The sequence below is a fragment of the Pieris napi genome, chromosome 20, assembly GCF_905475465.1.
Source record: "Pieris napi chromosome 20, ilPieNapi1.2, whole genome shotgun sequence".
NCBI classification, from domain to species: domain Eukaryota; kingdom Metazoa; phylum Arthropoda; class Insecta; order Lepidoptera; family Pieridae; genus Pieris; species Pieris napi.
The window spans coordinates 10,592,318-10,608,520 of NC_062253.1; the positions used below are offsets into that span (position 1 = coordinate 10,592,318).

Sequence of the window (16,203 nt, forward strand, 5' to 3'; positions counted from 1 at the left end):
ACTCTTCATCACTATGTAATACACAAAAAAATACCTACAGTATTTTTCAATATCTTTCCAAATAAGTAAATAAATTGATTTTTCCTTCTTTCATTGTATAATCTTTGTAATAAAATTTGATTGTCCAACCTTTTTCACAGTTCGGTATTGAAGAGAAAAAATTTAGGTTAATTGAAAGTTACTCTACGAATATCAATTAGGTAGTTTTGTTATCAATGTGTCTAAATAAGTACCCCCTCATGTATTTTCTATTAAAGTGAACATTAGTTTTCTTTGTTAGACATCTCTTAATCACAGAAACATAAATGAATGGGCTGATCATGAAACAATTTTTGTGTTTTTTTTTAGCTTTGATTTCAAACTTCAGAAGGATTTTTGCTGTCAGAGTATTTTTTAATATTAAGTAACAATTCAAGAAACGTTTCCTAAGATTTGCACAGGTGTCACAATTGCTCAGTGCAGAGCCACTTGCTACGGTCAGTGACTTTGTTAACGATGTTTTTATTTGAATCTGTTTCCAAAAGGCAAAAAAAGTTCGTCACGTAACGTATTGATAGCGAAAGTTTTGTTGCACAAGTACTGAACAAAAAGTGATGCCATTTTATAAACAAAAACACAATATTTTATATTATTTTAATAACAGTCAGAAATATAATGCTTAAACCTACTTAACAAAAACTTAACTAACATTGGTTTTGGTCTAATACAATAATTATTCTTATATTTATCGACTTGTTTTCTTTCCACCTTTCGTGCTAGTTTTTTTAATGTATAAATTTTCTTTGTAAATCTTTTTCCGCGTTCCTTGTTTCTCGCTTTTAGGATTATTATTAGAAGCCATTGCTGCTAACTCGCTGTCTAACAGTTGCGGTAGTGATATGGGTTCAAAGCCATACTGAAACTGTGGTTCTACAAATTGTGTTTTACTCTTATACCTATGTAGAGGTCGGGATGCATAAGCAGATGCATCTCGTGGTTCCTCACTCGAATAATTGTGTTCATATACATGAGGAATCGATTTCTGGTTTGAGCCGTGTTGCTTTTGTTTCGGCACATAAAAATCAAAAGTCGGAACAGTGTATTTCGCGTACTGCTTTTTGTCGTCATCTTCGTTATGATAGTAACTTTCGGGTTTATTCTTTTTAAACATTTTAAAGTAACTCTCTTTATTTCTGAAACTATCTCGAAGGCTTGTCGGTTTACTGACTGCGTAATCTAAAAAATAATCTTCATGCATTTTGTCCCTCTCATCCTTGTAATTTGATCTTGTAGATTTTGGGAAATCATCCCCTTCACTTTCGTATTGTTTAAACGGGCTCTTCTCTATATTGTACTCAGAGTAATAGCGGGGTGCACCATACGATTCTGGTTTATAGATGTCTCTTTCAGAATCATCTCGTGGAGAATCATATGCAGCAAAACCATAGGCAGCGTCTTTATAACTCTTTTCGAAATTTTCCTCGCTATTTTCTTCTGCTTTATATGTATCTTCTGGTTCCTTTTCTTCCTCAGCTGGTTCATTTTGTACTGGCTTAGGATTTCCTTTCACGATTGGCGCTGCAGAATGGTGGGATCGTGTATATTCGTAAGTCACTGGGTGGTTTTGAGGTGGAGGAGAATTTCTTGGGGTTTGAATATGTTGATTAGGATCTACCCTTATTTGTTCATTGCCTGTATGAAAATGTTTTGTGTTTCCTTCATATTCAGGAAGTACTGGTTGAAAGTGTTCTTGTTCACGTTGCTTTGGAGCGACATTTTTATGAACGTGATTAATAAATAACTGTGGTACGTGGTAGTGTTTTACAATATTGGGGTCTTGTTGATTTTTAGTATGGTAATACTGGACATTATTGTCTTCTGGTTTAAATTGGTGGGTATCTTTAGTAGATTCTACATAACGTACATGATGGCCATGATTTTTCTCCTTGTTCCTATCTTCATAGTCTTGAATCTTCCTCTGTTCATCAGACTCCTCAGAGTTAACTTCGGAGTTTTCCCTAGTATGATGGCGAGAGTCTTTGTTTTGTTCAAAGCGGTCTTGTTCCTCTGGTTTGATATTATACACTAAATGTTTGGGACTTTGAGTATTTTTAGTAGTATAATGAATGGGTTCCTTGACAGTTCTAAAATAAGTATAGTGAATAGGCTTCTTTTCTGTATGTTCCTCATAAGAATGATGAACTGGGACCTTTTCTATATGACGTTCATAACTAACAACAATTGGCTTCTTGTTAGTATTTTTTTCATAACTATAATGTATTGGCTTACCTTCAAATTTAGTTTCATAGTTGTAAGTTTCAGGCTCCGACTCAGTTTCTTTATTGTAATTAATGTTTTGTTTCGTATACGTTTCCTTGTAATTCGGGGAATTAATTTCGTAAGTAAATTCGGGACCCTCATTCGAAGACTCATTCTCTGCAGAGTGAGTTGGATTTAAGCTTTCGTTATCTTCAGCAGACACATCACCCTGAGTCACTTTATTTATATTATTCTTGGGCTTATCTTCACTGTCATAAGATTTCGTATTCTGTACAACAAATTCCATCTGATGGGTTTGGATTTCGTCTACATTTTTGTTTGGAATCTTGTCAAACGTTTCTTCATTTAATCTAGGTAAGTAGTGCTGCACTTGAGGTACCACAGGATTTGCAAATGTTAGAGGTTGTAAAAGATTTAAGTCCAATAGAGGAAGAGGTGGTTTTGTTACCAAATTAACGGATATCTTTTGGCCATTAGACAATGTTGTAATAGTTGTTTGCTTTGGTGCCTGATGCAGTTTTTGCAAATTATCAGTTTGTGCCGTGTGTTGAAAAGATGGATTTTTATCTATGTTGTGAAAATTCCCCTGGCCTCCTTGCTGTAAGCGTTGAAATTTGGGATCAATTTGTATATTGTTTGAATTTTCCGAGGCAGGTGCATTAGCGTATATATTTTTGTTACCAGTTGACTGCGGTTGAGCAGCTTGGTGTTGATACTGAGTATATAGTATCGAATTGGGAGCCAACGTTTGTATGTTACCATAAGCAAACGGTTGTTGTTGTACAGTGTATCGACTAAGGGTTGTTTGTGGCAAAGACTGTACACCTTGCAAATTATACTGTTGAGATGTTGAGAAGAAATGTGGTGTCAGCTGCTTAAACTGACTGCTGGGTGATACCAGTGGCTGGCTTAAATGGGCTGGCAGATTTTGCAATTGCACGTATTGCCTTGGAAACGTTGTTCTATACGCCAGAGCTTGCGGTGTCTGTAAATATTTGTTTCCATAAGAATCCTTCAAAAATCCATTTGTATTCTGTACGAGAATAGTTTCTTCCTTAACTGGGATATTATTCGGTGCTATCACTGAGGGCACGTGAAAAGAATACGCGGCATAGGGAGCAGCACCGGCGTAAACACCCACAGGACCGTTTCGGTAGAGTCGGGATACACTTTCCGCACTAATATTGTCCGCTACTGTTTTCGTCCCAATATTCTCAGACTTTACATAATGTTCAGCGATTCCCAGCAACGACAGAACTATAACTACCTGAAAAACAATAAAAATATTGTAAATACCATTTTCAGAAATAATATTAAGCACTATTTAAACCCCAAAGACTATACAGTGATTTAAGTAAAGTCCTTAACGTTTGAATTTGATAATAATATTTTTATTGATAAATATATTTACCTTTGTCCCCATTGTGGGAGACCCTAAGTCTACAAGACTGTGAGAGGCACTGCGTCAACGCGTCAATGCCTCGATCTTATATTGACGTGAATTCTGGACCACTTTTTCCGCGCGACGAGAAACCCGCCATTTACAGTGAACTTATCAATTAGAATATTACATGAACGATTTTATTCAATACAATCGTAGAATGAACTGAAAATTGGTTTATAATTAACTCGTAGACAGACTTGTATAAAATTAATAAGAGTCGTTACCGAAAGTTGCGTTTGTATAAAATAAATAATTTAAATGCAAAGGTGTTTTTTTTTTTTAATTTAAAGTAATAAAATCGCCATGAAGGCCGGTTTCAGATGGCAGGTCTTAGCTTATGTTGAAAGATAGTTTGCAAGTGTTGTAATATTGCACTTCTTAGCTCTTGATGATCGTTTTATCTTAGTCTGGACAGCTGTCCAGACTGTAGCTACAGCGTTTGAAGATAATATAGAAGAGACAGAGGCTCTTAAAATAATTAACAGTCTCGTTTTAAAAAAGCAGTCCTTACAGTTTTGGAAGCAAATAAATATTTTATACATATTGGTGTTATGAACGTCAATATTAAAAAAATACTTATCAATCTTAAGAAAATTCTTAATTGTGAAACGCCTTAATATAAATTACAAAACTAAAGCGTTTATAATATGTATTTCTTTTAAAGTTTCGTTCGTTTGTTAACTTTGAGTAGGATCATTGAAAATTCTTCTATTAGACTTAGCGCGCGTCAGTTATGTCTGATTTTCGTACGTCAAAAACTATTGGATTTGACTTCTCGGACTTTGAGTTACAGAAATGCTTAATTAATAAGATATATTCTATCTATCTATATATGCTAGGAAAAGTATCGTCCTCGGCATGTAAAATAGAATTGCTTCATCGATTTTTGTCTTTTCTCGGAAAATACTAGGTACATGCGTGAACTTTCACCCACCATGCCAAAATCTTTTGAAGTCTGCTGCTTTTAAAGTCGAATAATTTGCTGCTATCCAACGTTTATTTGCTTTTTAGGTTCCCTATTTTAATAATGATTAAACATTCTTGTAATTAATCATAGAACTTTCGCTAAACCGCCATCCCTAGTGCGCGGTGACCATGACCAAGTGAGCAAAGCCACTGTAAGAAAGTGCATGTATCGTATTTCAGTGTCACACTTTCCTTCATTGCACTTCAAAGGATGCAGGTCTAATAAATCAAGGTTCTTGTTTTACTTATTATACATTTTACTAGTTCAAAGTTGATTAGTTACAAGGGTCGCTAAGGATACACACCAGAAATGATGCGGATGATTGTGGAGGAGGTTAAAACTCATATAAAGTTAAAGCGTCATTACATGTACCTATGTAAACGTGGTACGTTTATCAAGCATCCCACAAAATTATTCCCATAGAGGGTATGATATGGGTCTACTCAAGAAGACACAATGTACATAAATTTTTAAATTAGAGCTTTCTCTTGTTTAGTCGGGAACGCGTCAAGGAGAAGACTCCTTACTATGATACTGTGGGTGCCCACTGACTTGTAGTATGAAAAAAAGTATTGGATAAAGTAAAACCAAGTAAAATTTTAGTTTATAGCACTTTATTAAACAAACTATTTACAAATAAATGAGAAAAACATGTTAAAACAAGAAGACAATTCGAGGCACACTTTACATGTATTGACTATTTTTGTCATATTTTTAATTTAAAGCAAAATTCTTAACTAGATTATTAGCAATCAAAACTGTTAACGTTGTGATAGCTATTAGTTGACCCTTAGTATATTTTTAACAAGGTACATATGTATTTCCTTGTTATTATAATACATATACTATGAATCAACCTCCCTGTTTTAGATATGAAGTACTTTTTCGTCCCTTTCTGATAAATTATATTTACGCTGATGTCAAAATGGTATATCATTGTAATTAAGCGATGTACTTTTAATTAATCGGGTCAATATTAACTTAATTACATTATATAACTTATAATAAATGCATTTATGCACCAATTACTTTGCAATGGCATTTGTTCCTATATTTAAGTTGCTGTCAAAATTAAATAAACTAGAGTGACCTCTTGCTAATATTTACGAGTCGTCCAATATTATTGTCGAAAATGAAAAACTCGTAACAATTTTTTCAGATATTAAGATACAGAAATCAGACATAGTCTATGTCTGTACATGTACATACTATTTCACTAAATAACTATTTTTAGGACCAGAAGGCGATTTAAATGTCGAAAAGTTACCAGTAACAAAACATAAGTTATTTTAATTAGAAAAAAACATTAAAGTAGTACTTAAGATCTTTTGTTATTATTAAATAATCAAGTCAAATTATATAACTTCAACGATTTTGTGAACATATGATACATACAATATTTATAGTACGGCAACACATGGTTTACACAGAAAATTGTTATACTCAAAGCAATAAAAAAAAGGGTGCGTGTACTTATGTACGCGCGTAAGAAGTTATACTTCTTTGGCATTATTAATAATACATACGGATAGTTAACCTCAATTGTATTGATGCACTTAGGAAGGTTGATGAGCACAGTTTTTTCACAAATATTTTCTATTATTAATTGGTATCGATTTAAATATTAATTTAAATCACTTCTGATTATAATTCAGACGCACATATAAAATTCGCACTTGTATAATGAAAACACGTGTTTTAAATGTAGAAACTCAAAGCATGTGGAAAAATATTATAAATATAAATACACAGTGAACAGAGGCGGCATGCGTGCCAACATGCGCCACTAACTTCATTCTGTTAATTTTGTGTCACGGTGCGTGCGCATCGTAAAATTTCACTCTCATCAATTCCAATTTCATAAGGCGCTTAAAGAAGTATAACTTCAAAAACCAATTTTAATATACAAGAAACAAAGCAAGATTAGAAAAAATATTTGTGCTAATAAAACATCAAGTATATGTATTCCACAATTTATCACAAAAAAAAGTATTTTCAACAGTACATTCATTGTACATTGTGTAATAATTTAATGTTTTTTTTTACGACTACTTTTGAGTTTCAAATAATTTAAGTGAAGTAATGTGAAATAGTATATAGATAAATATTAAATGCTTCACATAAATTATAAGAAAGAAATCCGCGTTTATACACTTCCTTTCATAGAAACGAATTTATTGCGGCATTTTAAAGAAAACATTAAATTATTCTGATTTTAGGTAAGATAAAAAAATATCTGAATTAAGCACCTTAATTAAATCCAGCACCTAACCTATTAAACAAACTATTTGCAATCTTATCCTTTTTAACACCAAGTCTAGCCTTGACAGTATTTGTGACGGGCATAGACAACCGTCTCTCCGGTTTATTAAAAACTGAAGTGAATTTAACCAGAGGTTTTTGCACATTTTCTATTTCTTTATATTCTACACGGTTTGAAAATTTAACCGACTTAGCTCTGGCCAATGACAATTTTTCCTTAGCACTGACCGGTGTCTCATCTGCCCTCATCGTTCCCACACAAGTTCTTGTATTATTCTTGTTTGTTGTGACTGTAAACGATCGCTTTGCTACTGGTTGGCTTTTTAATATTCCTTCATATTTTAATGCATCTTTTGGTATTGGTTCAGTAACTGCGTTTTTGGACCCGAGACGAGCAAATATTTTTTTTGTTTCCTTTTGTGTTTCTTCGAGTTTAGGATCTGATGAACCGAGTCGAGCAAACACTGTTTTACTTTGAGATGCTAAAAATTAAAAACATACATTTATTTTATTTTAAATAATATTTATATGTCAGCTCTATCGGAAAAGATTGAAAGCAGTGTTATTAAACTAATTGTGTTTCTATGAAAAGCGTTACCTACCACTTTTTACAAAAACTTAATATAATTTCAATTAGTTTATTGAAATTTCATAAATCAATTATGTAGTTTATTAATACGCTACACATACTACACTCAACCATGTGATCGTACGTTCGTACCCATTAATTTAATTACACGAAACTGCCTATATCATACAGGATAACATAGTAAGCGACCACACCACCTTCAACCCAAATAAACGAAGAATATTTAAAAAAATAATCATGGTTTAGAAATCCTTTGGCTAGACCAAGTCTTGTAGGGTCCCAATTTTATTAACTTGTCATCACACAAGCCCCAAGGAATGAATTATTTGTTGAAAATCTAGCCCAGGCCATGATTTATTATCTACAACGTTTTTGTTATCATAAATTAACTGGGCTGTGAAGCATCTTACAGATATGATAAAATTTGACCTAAGGAAGAATTTTAAATGTAATTTTTTTAGTAAGAAATAAATAAATGAATAAATTTAACTTACATAGTTTAACAGGCAATGTAGCTGTTGCTTTAGGAGGGTTAGCAAACCTTATAAGCCTAGCTTTTTTATTGCTTACGGCCGATTCTTCGGGTCTGAAAATTGAACAAAAAAGCTTGTAAAAAAATTGTCTTTTCATACAACAACTTCAGCATTCCAAATAGTTTTTTATAAATAAAAAAAATACTTACGCAAACTCATCTGATTTTCTTTTGTTTTGCACTGCAATGGGTGAAGGGTCTCGATTGCGTGTATAGTGCTCCAGTATTCGGGTTGCCGCTGAAATATATATAATAACTCGGTAATCAAGTCTGAGAATTACATTTTATTTATTTACTTACATAAAATAAATTGGTGGCACAACAACCTCTGTTTCATTTCAACCAAAAGGCAAACACTACTGACTTTTACACTATTTACTTACATAATAAACATAAAACAAAAATTCAAGGGACAATCAACAATAAATTTAAAAACAACAATAAAAAAAATTCAAATAGATTGCTATATATGCCTTTTTCCAGAATTCAATGAAGTAATGACAAGGGGACCTTCCAACCTGAACCAATTGTTCTGTAAACAGACTAAATAGTTAATAAGAGCAATAGGTAAGCCACCTGTTGCTCTTATTAACTATGCATTAGATGATGATTGAAAACAGAAACAGAAAACAGATGGAAAACAGAACAGGAACTTAAGTTTGATCTATTGTTACAAATAAATTATAGTCAGCTAAATAAAAATACAACTCACGTGATGATGGTTGTGATACAGTAGACCGGCCTGCAATAGCAGCTACGGGGACTTTGTTTGCGACTATTGTTGTGCTTAGTACTTTATCTCTAGCTGTATTTTCATGTACTTGCTTGGCATGCCTGAAATTTCGTTCTGTAAATTTATTACCTATTCCTTACTGAAAACCATTTTAAATAGAGAAATTATATTTTTGATACTAACTTATTTTTCTATAAGTTATAAAATTTAAGAAATACTGTTCAAAATTTTCGTTTCTAATAAAGATTTGAGGACTCTACTTCTCATAAATTGAAAAATCTTTAAAAATTAGTCAAAGTTTGACTTTGACTTTATTGACTTTGATTCAATCTCCATATTTCTAAAGAATTAAAGAATAGTTATTTAATTAATTTTCTCCTAAACATTGTAGGTTTTTGTCTAAATTTCTTATTATTAATGATTATAGATTAAAAAGAATGATCAGTATACCTCAATATGGCAATAATATCTCCCATTCTTACTATCCCCATGTCCCTGAGGTACTCTTTGTTTAAATCTAACAACATATCATTCTGAATTCTGTTTTCAGTAAATGTTAGGGCGTATGTTGCTGCAACCTCAGATGGAATACCTGCAGCTGTAAAAAAGGTCACCCATAAACCTGAAAACATAAACAATGGTTTTTAAATTAAGCCAAAAACCACACACATACATCCAGAATTCATAAGGTGTGGCTAATAAGGCTAACAAAAATTTTCAAATTAAGCTTATTTTTTAATGAGGTTAGATTTGTTTGGTAATGTGTTAAGATCTTGAAGCACCAAGGGTTACCAGGTCTCAATCTCAATATCTGGACAAACCAGCCAGTTTGACTTGACATCTGAGTTAAAAGGCCAAACCTAACATGATTGACGATTTCGTGTATCAGTATTTAATTGGTACAACAAAAATGTCTGTGTATCAAGATTTTTTATAATAAATAATAGCAGACCCGACAAACGTGACGTTTCATGATATTTTTAGATGGCTTTAAAAGCTCAGTTTCTTTCAAAATGCAGTTTTAAAATCCTTACATATCAAATGTTTTAAATTAAACTCTGCAACAAAAATTTTAGCTACAGTGTCAACAGTAATCTGTTGCGTTCTTTTGACCATTGCTGACCTATCGTAATGTAAAAAGCGTAAAGTCGGACACGGGATCTAGCCTAACTATGTCCGGCTTAATCCGGACGCTAAACATACCTGTGGGATTTAAATCCATTTTCTTCGTGCCAGAATTCATATCTCAAGACTTAGCCAACTTCGTCCTTCACTCAATTTACAGTTATGTATTTATCTTATACTTAATAGCTGTAGAATATTAAATTATATTACTGTATGTAGACAGCATAGTTTAAATTTTAAACTTGTAACTTGTAAGTGCAAGCAACCACTATGACCTAATAATTAATAAACACACAAAACCAAAAGCCCAAATCCCAATATGGAATTGAAGACTTTAATTTTATCTTTAAAAATGTCAAGTGTCAACCACAGAAAAAAAATATTATAATTATTTAAAATGTCATTGAAAAACACTTGTCAATTACCAATGTAAAACACAGGTTCTTTCATTTTTCAGACATAGATTTCTGACAATTGGCAATCATCCGCGGCTCCGCTTACCAAACTAAAATGAAATTCAAATCTGTCCAAATCAAAATTATAAATAAAAACGCTACAAATCAATTTTTGTAGAAATATAAAGGAAACAAATGATTATAGTGCAACAGATACCAAGAATATTATCTACGTTGTGTCAAAATTCCTTTAAAAGACTTTTAATTTATCACAGTAAATAAAAACTTTATACCTAATAATCTAGTCCGATATAGAATTGTGTAATAATTAACTTTTTTTTCAGACCTTCAATTAAATAAAAACATGTCGGCATTAAGTAGCGTTCCTCTCGTGGATATCGATCCAAGCGGCGTTTTTAAATACATACTAATTAATGTCTATGAAGAGGTGAAAAGTGGTCAAGAGCCGAAAATGACTATAGCCAGAGGTTATAAAAGATGTAATTATCATTCAGATATATATGATGAGGTAAATATTTTTTTCTATTTAATATATTTTTATTATAACATTGAACATACTACTATACTTCTTTTACAGGTTCAGGCAAAGCTCTCTCCTCTTGATTGTGAGCCTCTAGGAGGAGGAAGAATTTTACATGACCCAGAAAATAAGAAAATTCATATTTATGGTTACTCACAAGGTTACGGAAAAGCTGATCATGAGATCACTGCAAAACTAATCAAGGCAGCTTTTCCTGAGTATACCATTACCATCAGTGATGAAGGGTACTAAACCTACCTACCTACCCATTTAGAAATAAAATTTAAGGACTATTATTTACTGTTTTATATCTTTAATTGTTAGCAATTTAAATTCTGGCTAATAAAACATTTCAAAAAAGACCAAATTGCTTAACAAAAATAGCAGAACAGACAAATCAACAATGGGGCCACAAGGCTTCTTCTCTCAATTGATGTTCTGACTCCTGACACCACGGATACACTTGCAGCCATTTTGTCAAAATATCCCAGTGTTCCAAATACCCCTTTTTATTTAGACCCTCCCACAGATGTCCAAGCCTGCTTTCAAATTCAGTCAACTGAACAAATTCTAAGCAACATAAATTCTTTTATGCTATATCTATGAAAAATTGTGTGCTTGTGTCCAAAATGCATTAAATTCAATTTGCGTCCAAATCAAAATTTGGGACACCTTGACAAAGGCTTTTAAAAACATTCCAGAAATATATGACTATCATTTACAGTGTTGTGTTTTGGAACACCAGGCATCAAGCATCGCTCCCTATTCACTGTGGCAAATTGGGAGTATGCAAGTTAACAATTGTAGATTTCCCAGCGATTCTCTCATCTGCTCACAAATCTAGCAGTCTGGTCGTTAAAATCCTTAGTACTTATTCTACAAACTCCGAGATGGCGGATTTAACAGATGTGAGAAATGCGTGGTTAGCATCCGAAGCAGTCTTGCGTTTGCCTTACACTAGTACCCTTTTGGACCCCAAATCACTTCGTATTGCCATCAGCCTTAGCTTACGTGTGCCCATATATAATATTACATGTGTCCCTGTGGCGTTGAAGTAAGTCTTGGGCACCATGGCCTCCATTGCCAAAACAGTGCAGGTCTCTGTTTTCGCCTTGCCGTTCTCTTGCCTCCGTCAATGTTCCAGCCATTATGACGCCAACAGACATCGGTAAGCGGCAGGATGTCTTTGATTCCATATGGGACATTTAAGCCCCGTCTCACTTCCTCGAACAAGCATAAAAGCTGGCGCGCCCCGCAAGCAGGCGGAAAATAATGAACGCCTTAAATATAAGATTTTTATACAACTTTGATTTTGTTAACTTTGGAGAAGACACTCTTGGTCCGTGGAGTTCAAGGGCACAGGCGCTAAGTAAAGAATAAAGTTGGCGCCTGGTTGATAGTTCGGGCACCCCAAAGCTAGTGCTTTGAGCTTTCCTCGTTCAACGAATAGGCATCGTAATACAGCGAGGAAATGCTGCCAGTATTAAAGGTACACTGCTACAGGAACCAAACTTTTTAAATTTGTTTTTGTTTTCTTCATATTTCTTACCTTAAATATATACTTAATTATAGTAATATCATATTTTCTTTTGCAGTCAAGTAAATGAAAATGGAACTAAAGAAACTTGTTGTTGTGCAAAGATCGGAATGAAATAAGTATTAGAGCAAAACCAACGAATTAAATAAATACTTTTGTAATGTATAACATATTTGGATGTCAAGATAAACTAACTAATAATATTACGTTTATTTTTATAACATTTAGGTACCCACTAGTAGACAGTCAATAAAATATAAAGTAAATGCTTATCTTTTAACGGCCAAAATTAATAATGTATCATCAATCTATGATTATAACCAATCTTGGACTGATTCATATCTAAAGACCGATCTCCAATCTGCATGCCAATAAACATTTCTGCTATCCGATTGTTTATTTGACAAAAGATTGACAGCAATCTTTTGCGTGATCCTTGCCTCTCGACCGCGTTTCGTTCAATGCAATATGTTGTGTTCAAGCATACCAAAAGTTCGCTGTTTTTGGAACGAAATAAAATAAGTAAGACTTAGGGTCTGTTTCACAATGTATGGATAAAGTAGCAAATAGCTATGCAACGTTTTGTTTGTTTTTTTGTTACGAACAAATAAAGTTACAAAATTCTATAGAAAAACATAGAACCTTAACCTTTTTGTTGGTCATTTAATATTACTTGTAATGAAACGGGCTGTCATTGTCATATGGTATTTTTGTTTGTTAGGTTATTGAGTATTTTAGTACATATTATTACAAATATAAATTTTCTCTGAGTAGTTTGTGTATGTTGTTTTTGTGATTCGAGGTTGGTTCTTTAACTTAAAAAAATGTCTACGCAAAAACGTGAAAGAAGCGTCAATTTCAGCCGGGAAGAAGTTGACCTTCTAACTTCGCTTGTTGCTGACCATAAAAATATATTAGAAAATAAAAAGAGTGACTCAGTCACCTGGCAGGAGAAAGAGCGGTGCTGGAAGACGCTGGAGGCGCTGTTTAATAGCACAAGTGGGGTAAACTTTCGCAGTGCTAAAGCTTAAAGAGGGCTACAAGAAAAAAGTCTGCCTTGATACATGCTGAAACATATCGTACAGGAGGTGGCCCTAGTGCTGCTACTCCTCTTACCTCCTATCGAGGAAAAAGTCAAAGACATGATATTGTTGTCTGTCGAAGGAAATGAAAGTCAATTGAAAGGAAGAGCTTCTAAATAAGAGAAAGCAATGGGCATTTGAAGAGGAAGAAAGAGAGCATAAAAGAGAATTATGAGCCATAGAAAAAAATATATTGTTAAATAAATTAGAAAAATAATAGATTTTGTGCCTGGAGTGAGGATGTATTGTATTAAAAATTTGTATTTTTATTTAAATAAAAGCATTGAATTTTTATTTAATTTATCTCAAAAATGTTGTAATTTATAAAATATTATAGTAATAAAGCAAAATAATCACTTATAATATTACTTCGCACACTTGCATTTCCCACGTTGTCAATTGCGCTTTGATCAATATCATCAGCTTGTTCATCTACTTGTTGCAGTAGTTCAAAATGTTCATCTCGCATATCAATAGCAATATTGTGCAACACTGCACATGCCACTATCACGGCTTGTACACGAGATACTTGAAGCAAAACCTTTTTTGACAAACCGATTTTGGGGAACCGATTTTTTTCCAAACACCATATTATGTCCTTTCCACCACATTTCTGCTTCGTATTTGAGATTCGTTATAAAGATGTTCTGCTGGAGTCTTGAGGTTTTGAAGTGGAGTTAGTAGGTAGTATCTATAGTAACAAATATTTTTAGTTGTAGCTAATATTTAATTTTTTTTTACAAAAGTTGATGAAAAGATGAAACCTGCAAGAAGTCATATATAGACATCACTTTGTGTAAAAGTGTCTCCAAAGCTTCTTTTGTTAACCTAAATCTAAATGTGAATTCGGCGTCATTCAGGCTCTGGATATAATAAATTCTTGTCTTCTTATGTCTTCTCACAGAAGTACGTTGTCTTCTTCCAGCTTCAGAATTACTATCCCAATCGGATAATTGCATTTAAACTTCCAAATCACTATCACTAGAACTGGAAGATGACGAAGAAGAATAAATTTTCCCAATGAATATTAAGTTAGGTCGCAATCCCAAACCCAAATCATACGAGTTTCACCGATAGCAATCCGAGATTGATTTGGCCAATAGAAGCAACTGTCAAAATGGACAGATAGGTTGTTGGCATGAGTAAACATTCATTTTCATACAGAGGGCAATCTTCAATCTCTTATCCGCCCTCTGAACGATTGGTTGAATAATTAGATTGGTATCTCAGTCCATGTATTGAATATTGGCATGCTTTTCTTTAGAAATGGATTGAATTGTCAGTCTATGACAGCTAAAATTGGATTGATATTGCATATTGGTTTTGGCCGTAAATTGGCATCAAGGAAAGTTGCATTATTTTTATTATTATGTAGTTTTTATACCGCAGCATCAAACTCAAACTCAAAATATCTTTATTCATATAGGTAAACAAGTACGCTTATGAAAGCTTACGCATGACAAAAAATAAAAAGTTAAATTAATTGGTAATTTACATTTAAGGTGAGTGGAGATTGAACAGTTTTTGATGAGATGAGTAGAGTTGTGTTTGAACTTTGAACCTCTTGCAGGACAATATATATTAACTTATACTAATTAATGGCTTTGATTTGTAACGAGCAAAACCTATACTTTTCTATCATATCAATAACATATTGTTAAATCTGTTCCAAAGCAAAGAAAATAAGTAAATAACAAAATAAAGATACGACCCCAAAATAGGGTAAAGATGAAAACGTGACGGGGAAAGATTGATTTTTTTTTCTAAAATCGTTAAAATTAATGTGGGACGTCCTCAATTTTAGTAAAAAAATACCTTTATTTAACAAAGATACAGCAAATTGTTTGTTTCTAATCTTACCCCAACGGGGTATACCAGATATACCAGCACTTAAATAAATACGTCAAAATTGGTGTTATAGACGATTTCTTGTCTTACCCATTTTTCATCTTGCCCCAACTTACCTTACTACCAGTTCGCAAGTCAAGGGCGTAGAGCGGGCAAGAACAAGAGCAAGAACTGTTTTGAGTCATGCAAATTGTTTGAACTGGAGCAAATCAATCCCAAGGATTAGGATCATTTAAATATTCGTCAAATAAATTTATAAAAAGCTTTATTGATTAATTTACGTTTATCGAGGGCTTAGAATTCATTTAGCTCAAATTTCGCTTGGGAGTTTGTTGTAAAAACGAATACAATTTCCATATAAGGAGTATGGTTTATCATTTGGAACCTGGTTGGTCGTACACTCAAATTAGTTCTATTTCGAGTATTATACTGGTGAAAGTCACCATTTATTTTAAAACCGTTTATATTTTTTTGTACGTACAACAAGGCGTCAAGAATATATTGAACAGATAGGTAGTGTCACAATAGAAGGAACGTCGGAACTTGCTTGATACAAATAGTAAAAATGCATTGCGCTTACCCTCCCAAGACGCGACCTCTTAGTAGGGGTGGGTTAATTGGGAATTGCTATTGCGAATACCCACTAAAACATCATGGTGCCATCAGCAATGGTCATGCATTAAATGCAGAGCTGAACCAACACGTGATACGACGGCTGCATCCACCTCACCACGCTCATTGTTAGTTCGGGGTGATACTCGACACAGCAAGTATCCTTACCAGACTGGGTTTTTTTTTTAAAGACAATTCACACCAATTGACCTAGTCCCGTGCTAAGATGGTGAAGCTTGTGTTATGGGTACTAGGCAACGGATATACATACATATTA

At 33.4% G+C, this 16,203-nt stretch overlaps 3 protein-coding genes across 4 annotated transcripts; 1 reads left to right on the forward strand and 2 right to left on the reverse strand.

Moving 5' to 3' along the window:
* Window positions 1–619: 619 nt before the first annotated feature.
* Window positions 620–3,712, reverse strand: LOC125059919. Its single transcript, XM_047664616.1, has 2 exons — window positions 3,671–3,712; window positions 620–3,526 (listed from the first exon to the last, which is right to left on the reverse strand). The coding sequence occupies exons 1-2, from the start codon at window positions 3,680–3,682 to the stop codon at window positions 725–727; spliced, it is 2,814 nt and encodes a 937-aa protein (XP_047520572.1). The 5' UTR covers window positions 3,683–3,712; the 3' UTR covers window positions 620–724.
* Window positions 3,713–6,631: 2,919 nt separating this feature from the next.
* LOC125059744 (uncharacterized protein C19orf47 homolog) lies at window positions 6,632–10,153 on the reverse strand. The gene is made up of 6 exons (XM_047664289.1): window positions 9,990–10,153; window positions 9,237–9,408; window positions 8,766–8,887; window positions 8,204–8,291; window positions 8,016–8,107; window positions 6,632–7,414 (listed from the first exon to the last, which is right to left on the reverse strand). The coding sequence occupies exons 1-6, from the start codon at window positions 10,027–10,029 to the stop codon at window positions 6,921–6,923; spliced, it is 1,008 nt and encodes a 335-aa protein (XP_047520245.1). The 5' UTR covers window positions 10,030–10,153; the 3' UTR covers window positions 6,632–6,920.
* Window positions 10,154–10,372: 219 nt separating this feature from the next.
* LOC125059745 (14 kDa phosphohistidine phosphatase-like) lies at window positions 10,373–12,650 on the forward strand. Of its 2 annotated transcripts, XM_047664290.1 has the most exons (4): window positions 10,373–10,580; window positions 10,651–10,835; window positions 10,905–11,092; window positions 12,443–12,650. In XM_047664290.1, exons 1-4 carry the CDS (start codon window positions 10,502–10,504, stop codon window positions 12,501–12,503), a joined length of 513 nt encoding a protein of 170 aa, XP_047520246.1. In that variant the 5' UTR covers window positions 10,373–10,501; the 3' UTR covers window positions 12,504–12,650. The 2 variants fall into 2 exon arrangements, with proteins under 2 accessions (XP_047520246.1, XP_047520247.1); XM_047664291.1 differs by lacking the exon at window positions 12,443–12,650 and having other exon boundaries at window positions 10,375–10,580; window positions 10,905–11,143.
* Window positions 12,651–16,203: the final 3,553 nt, after the last annotated feature.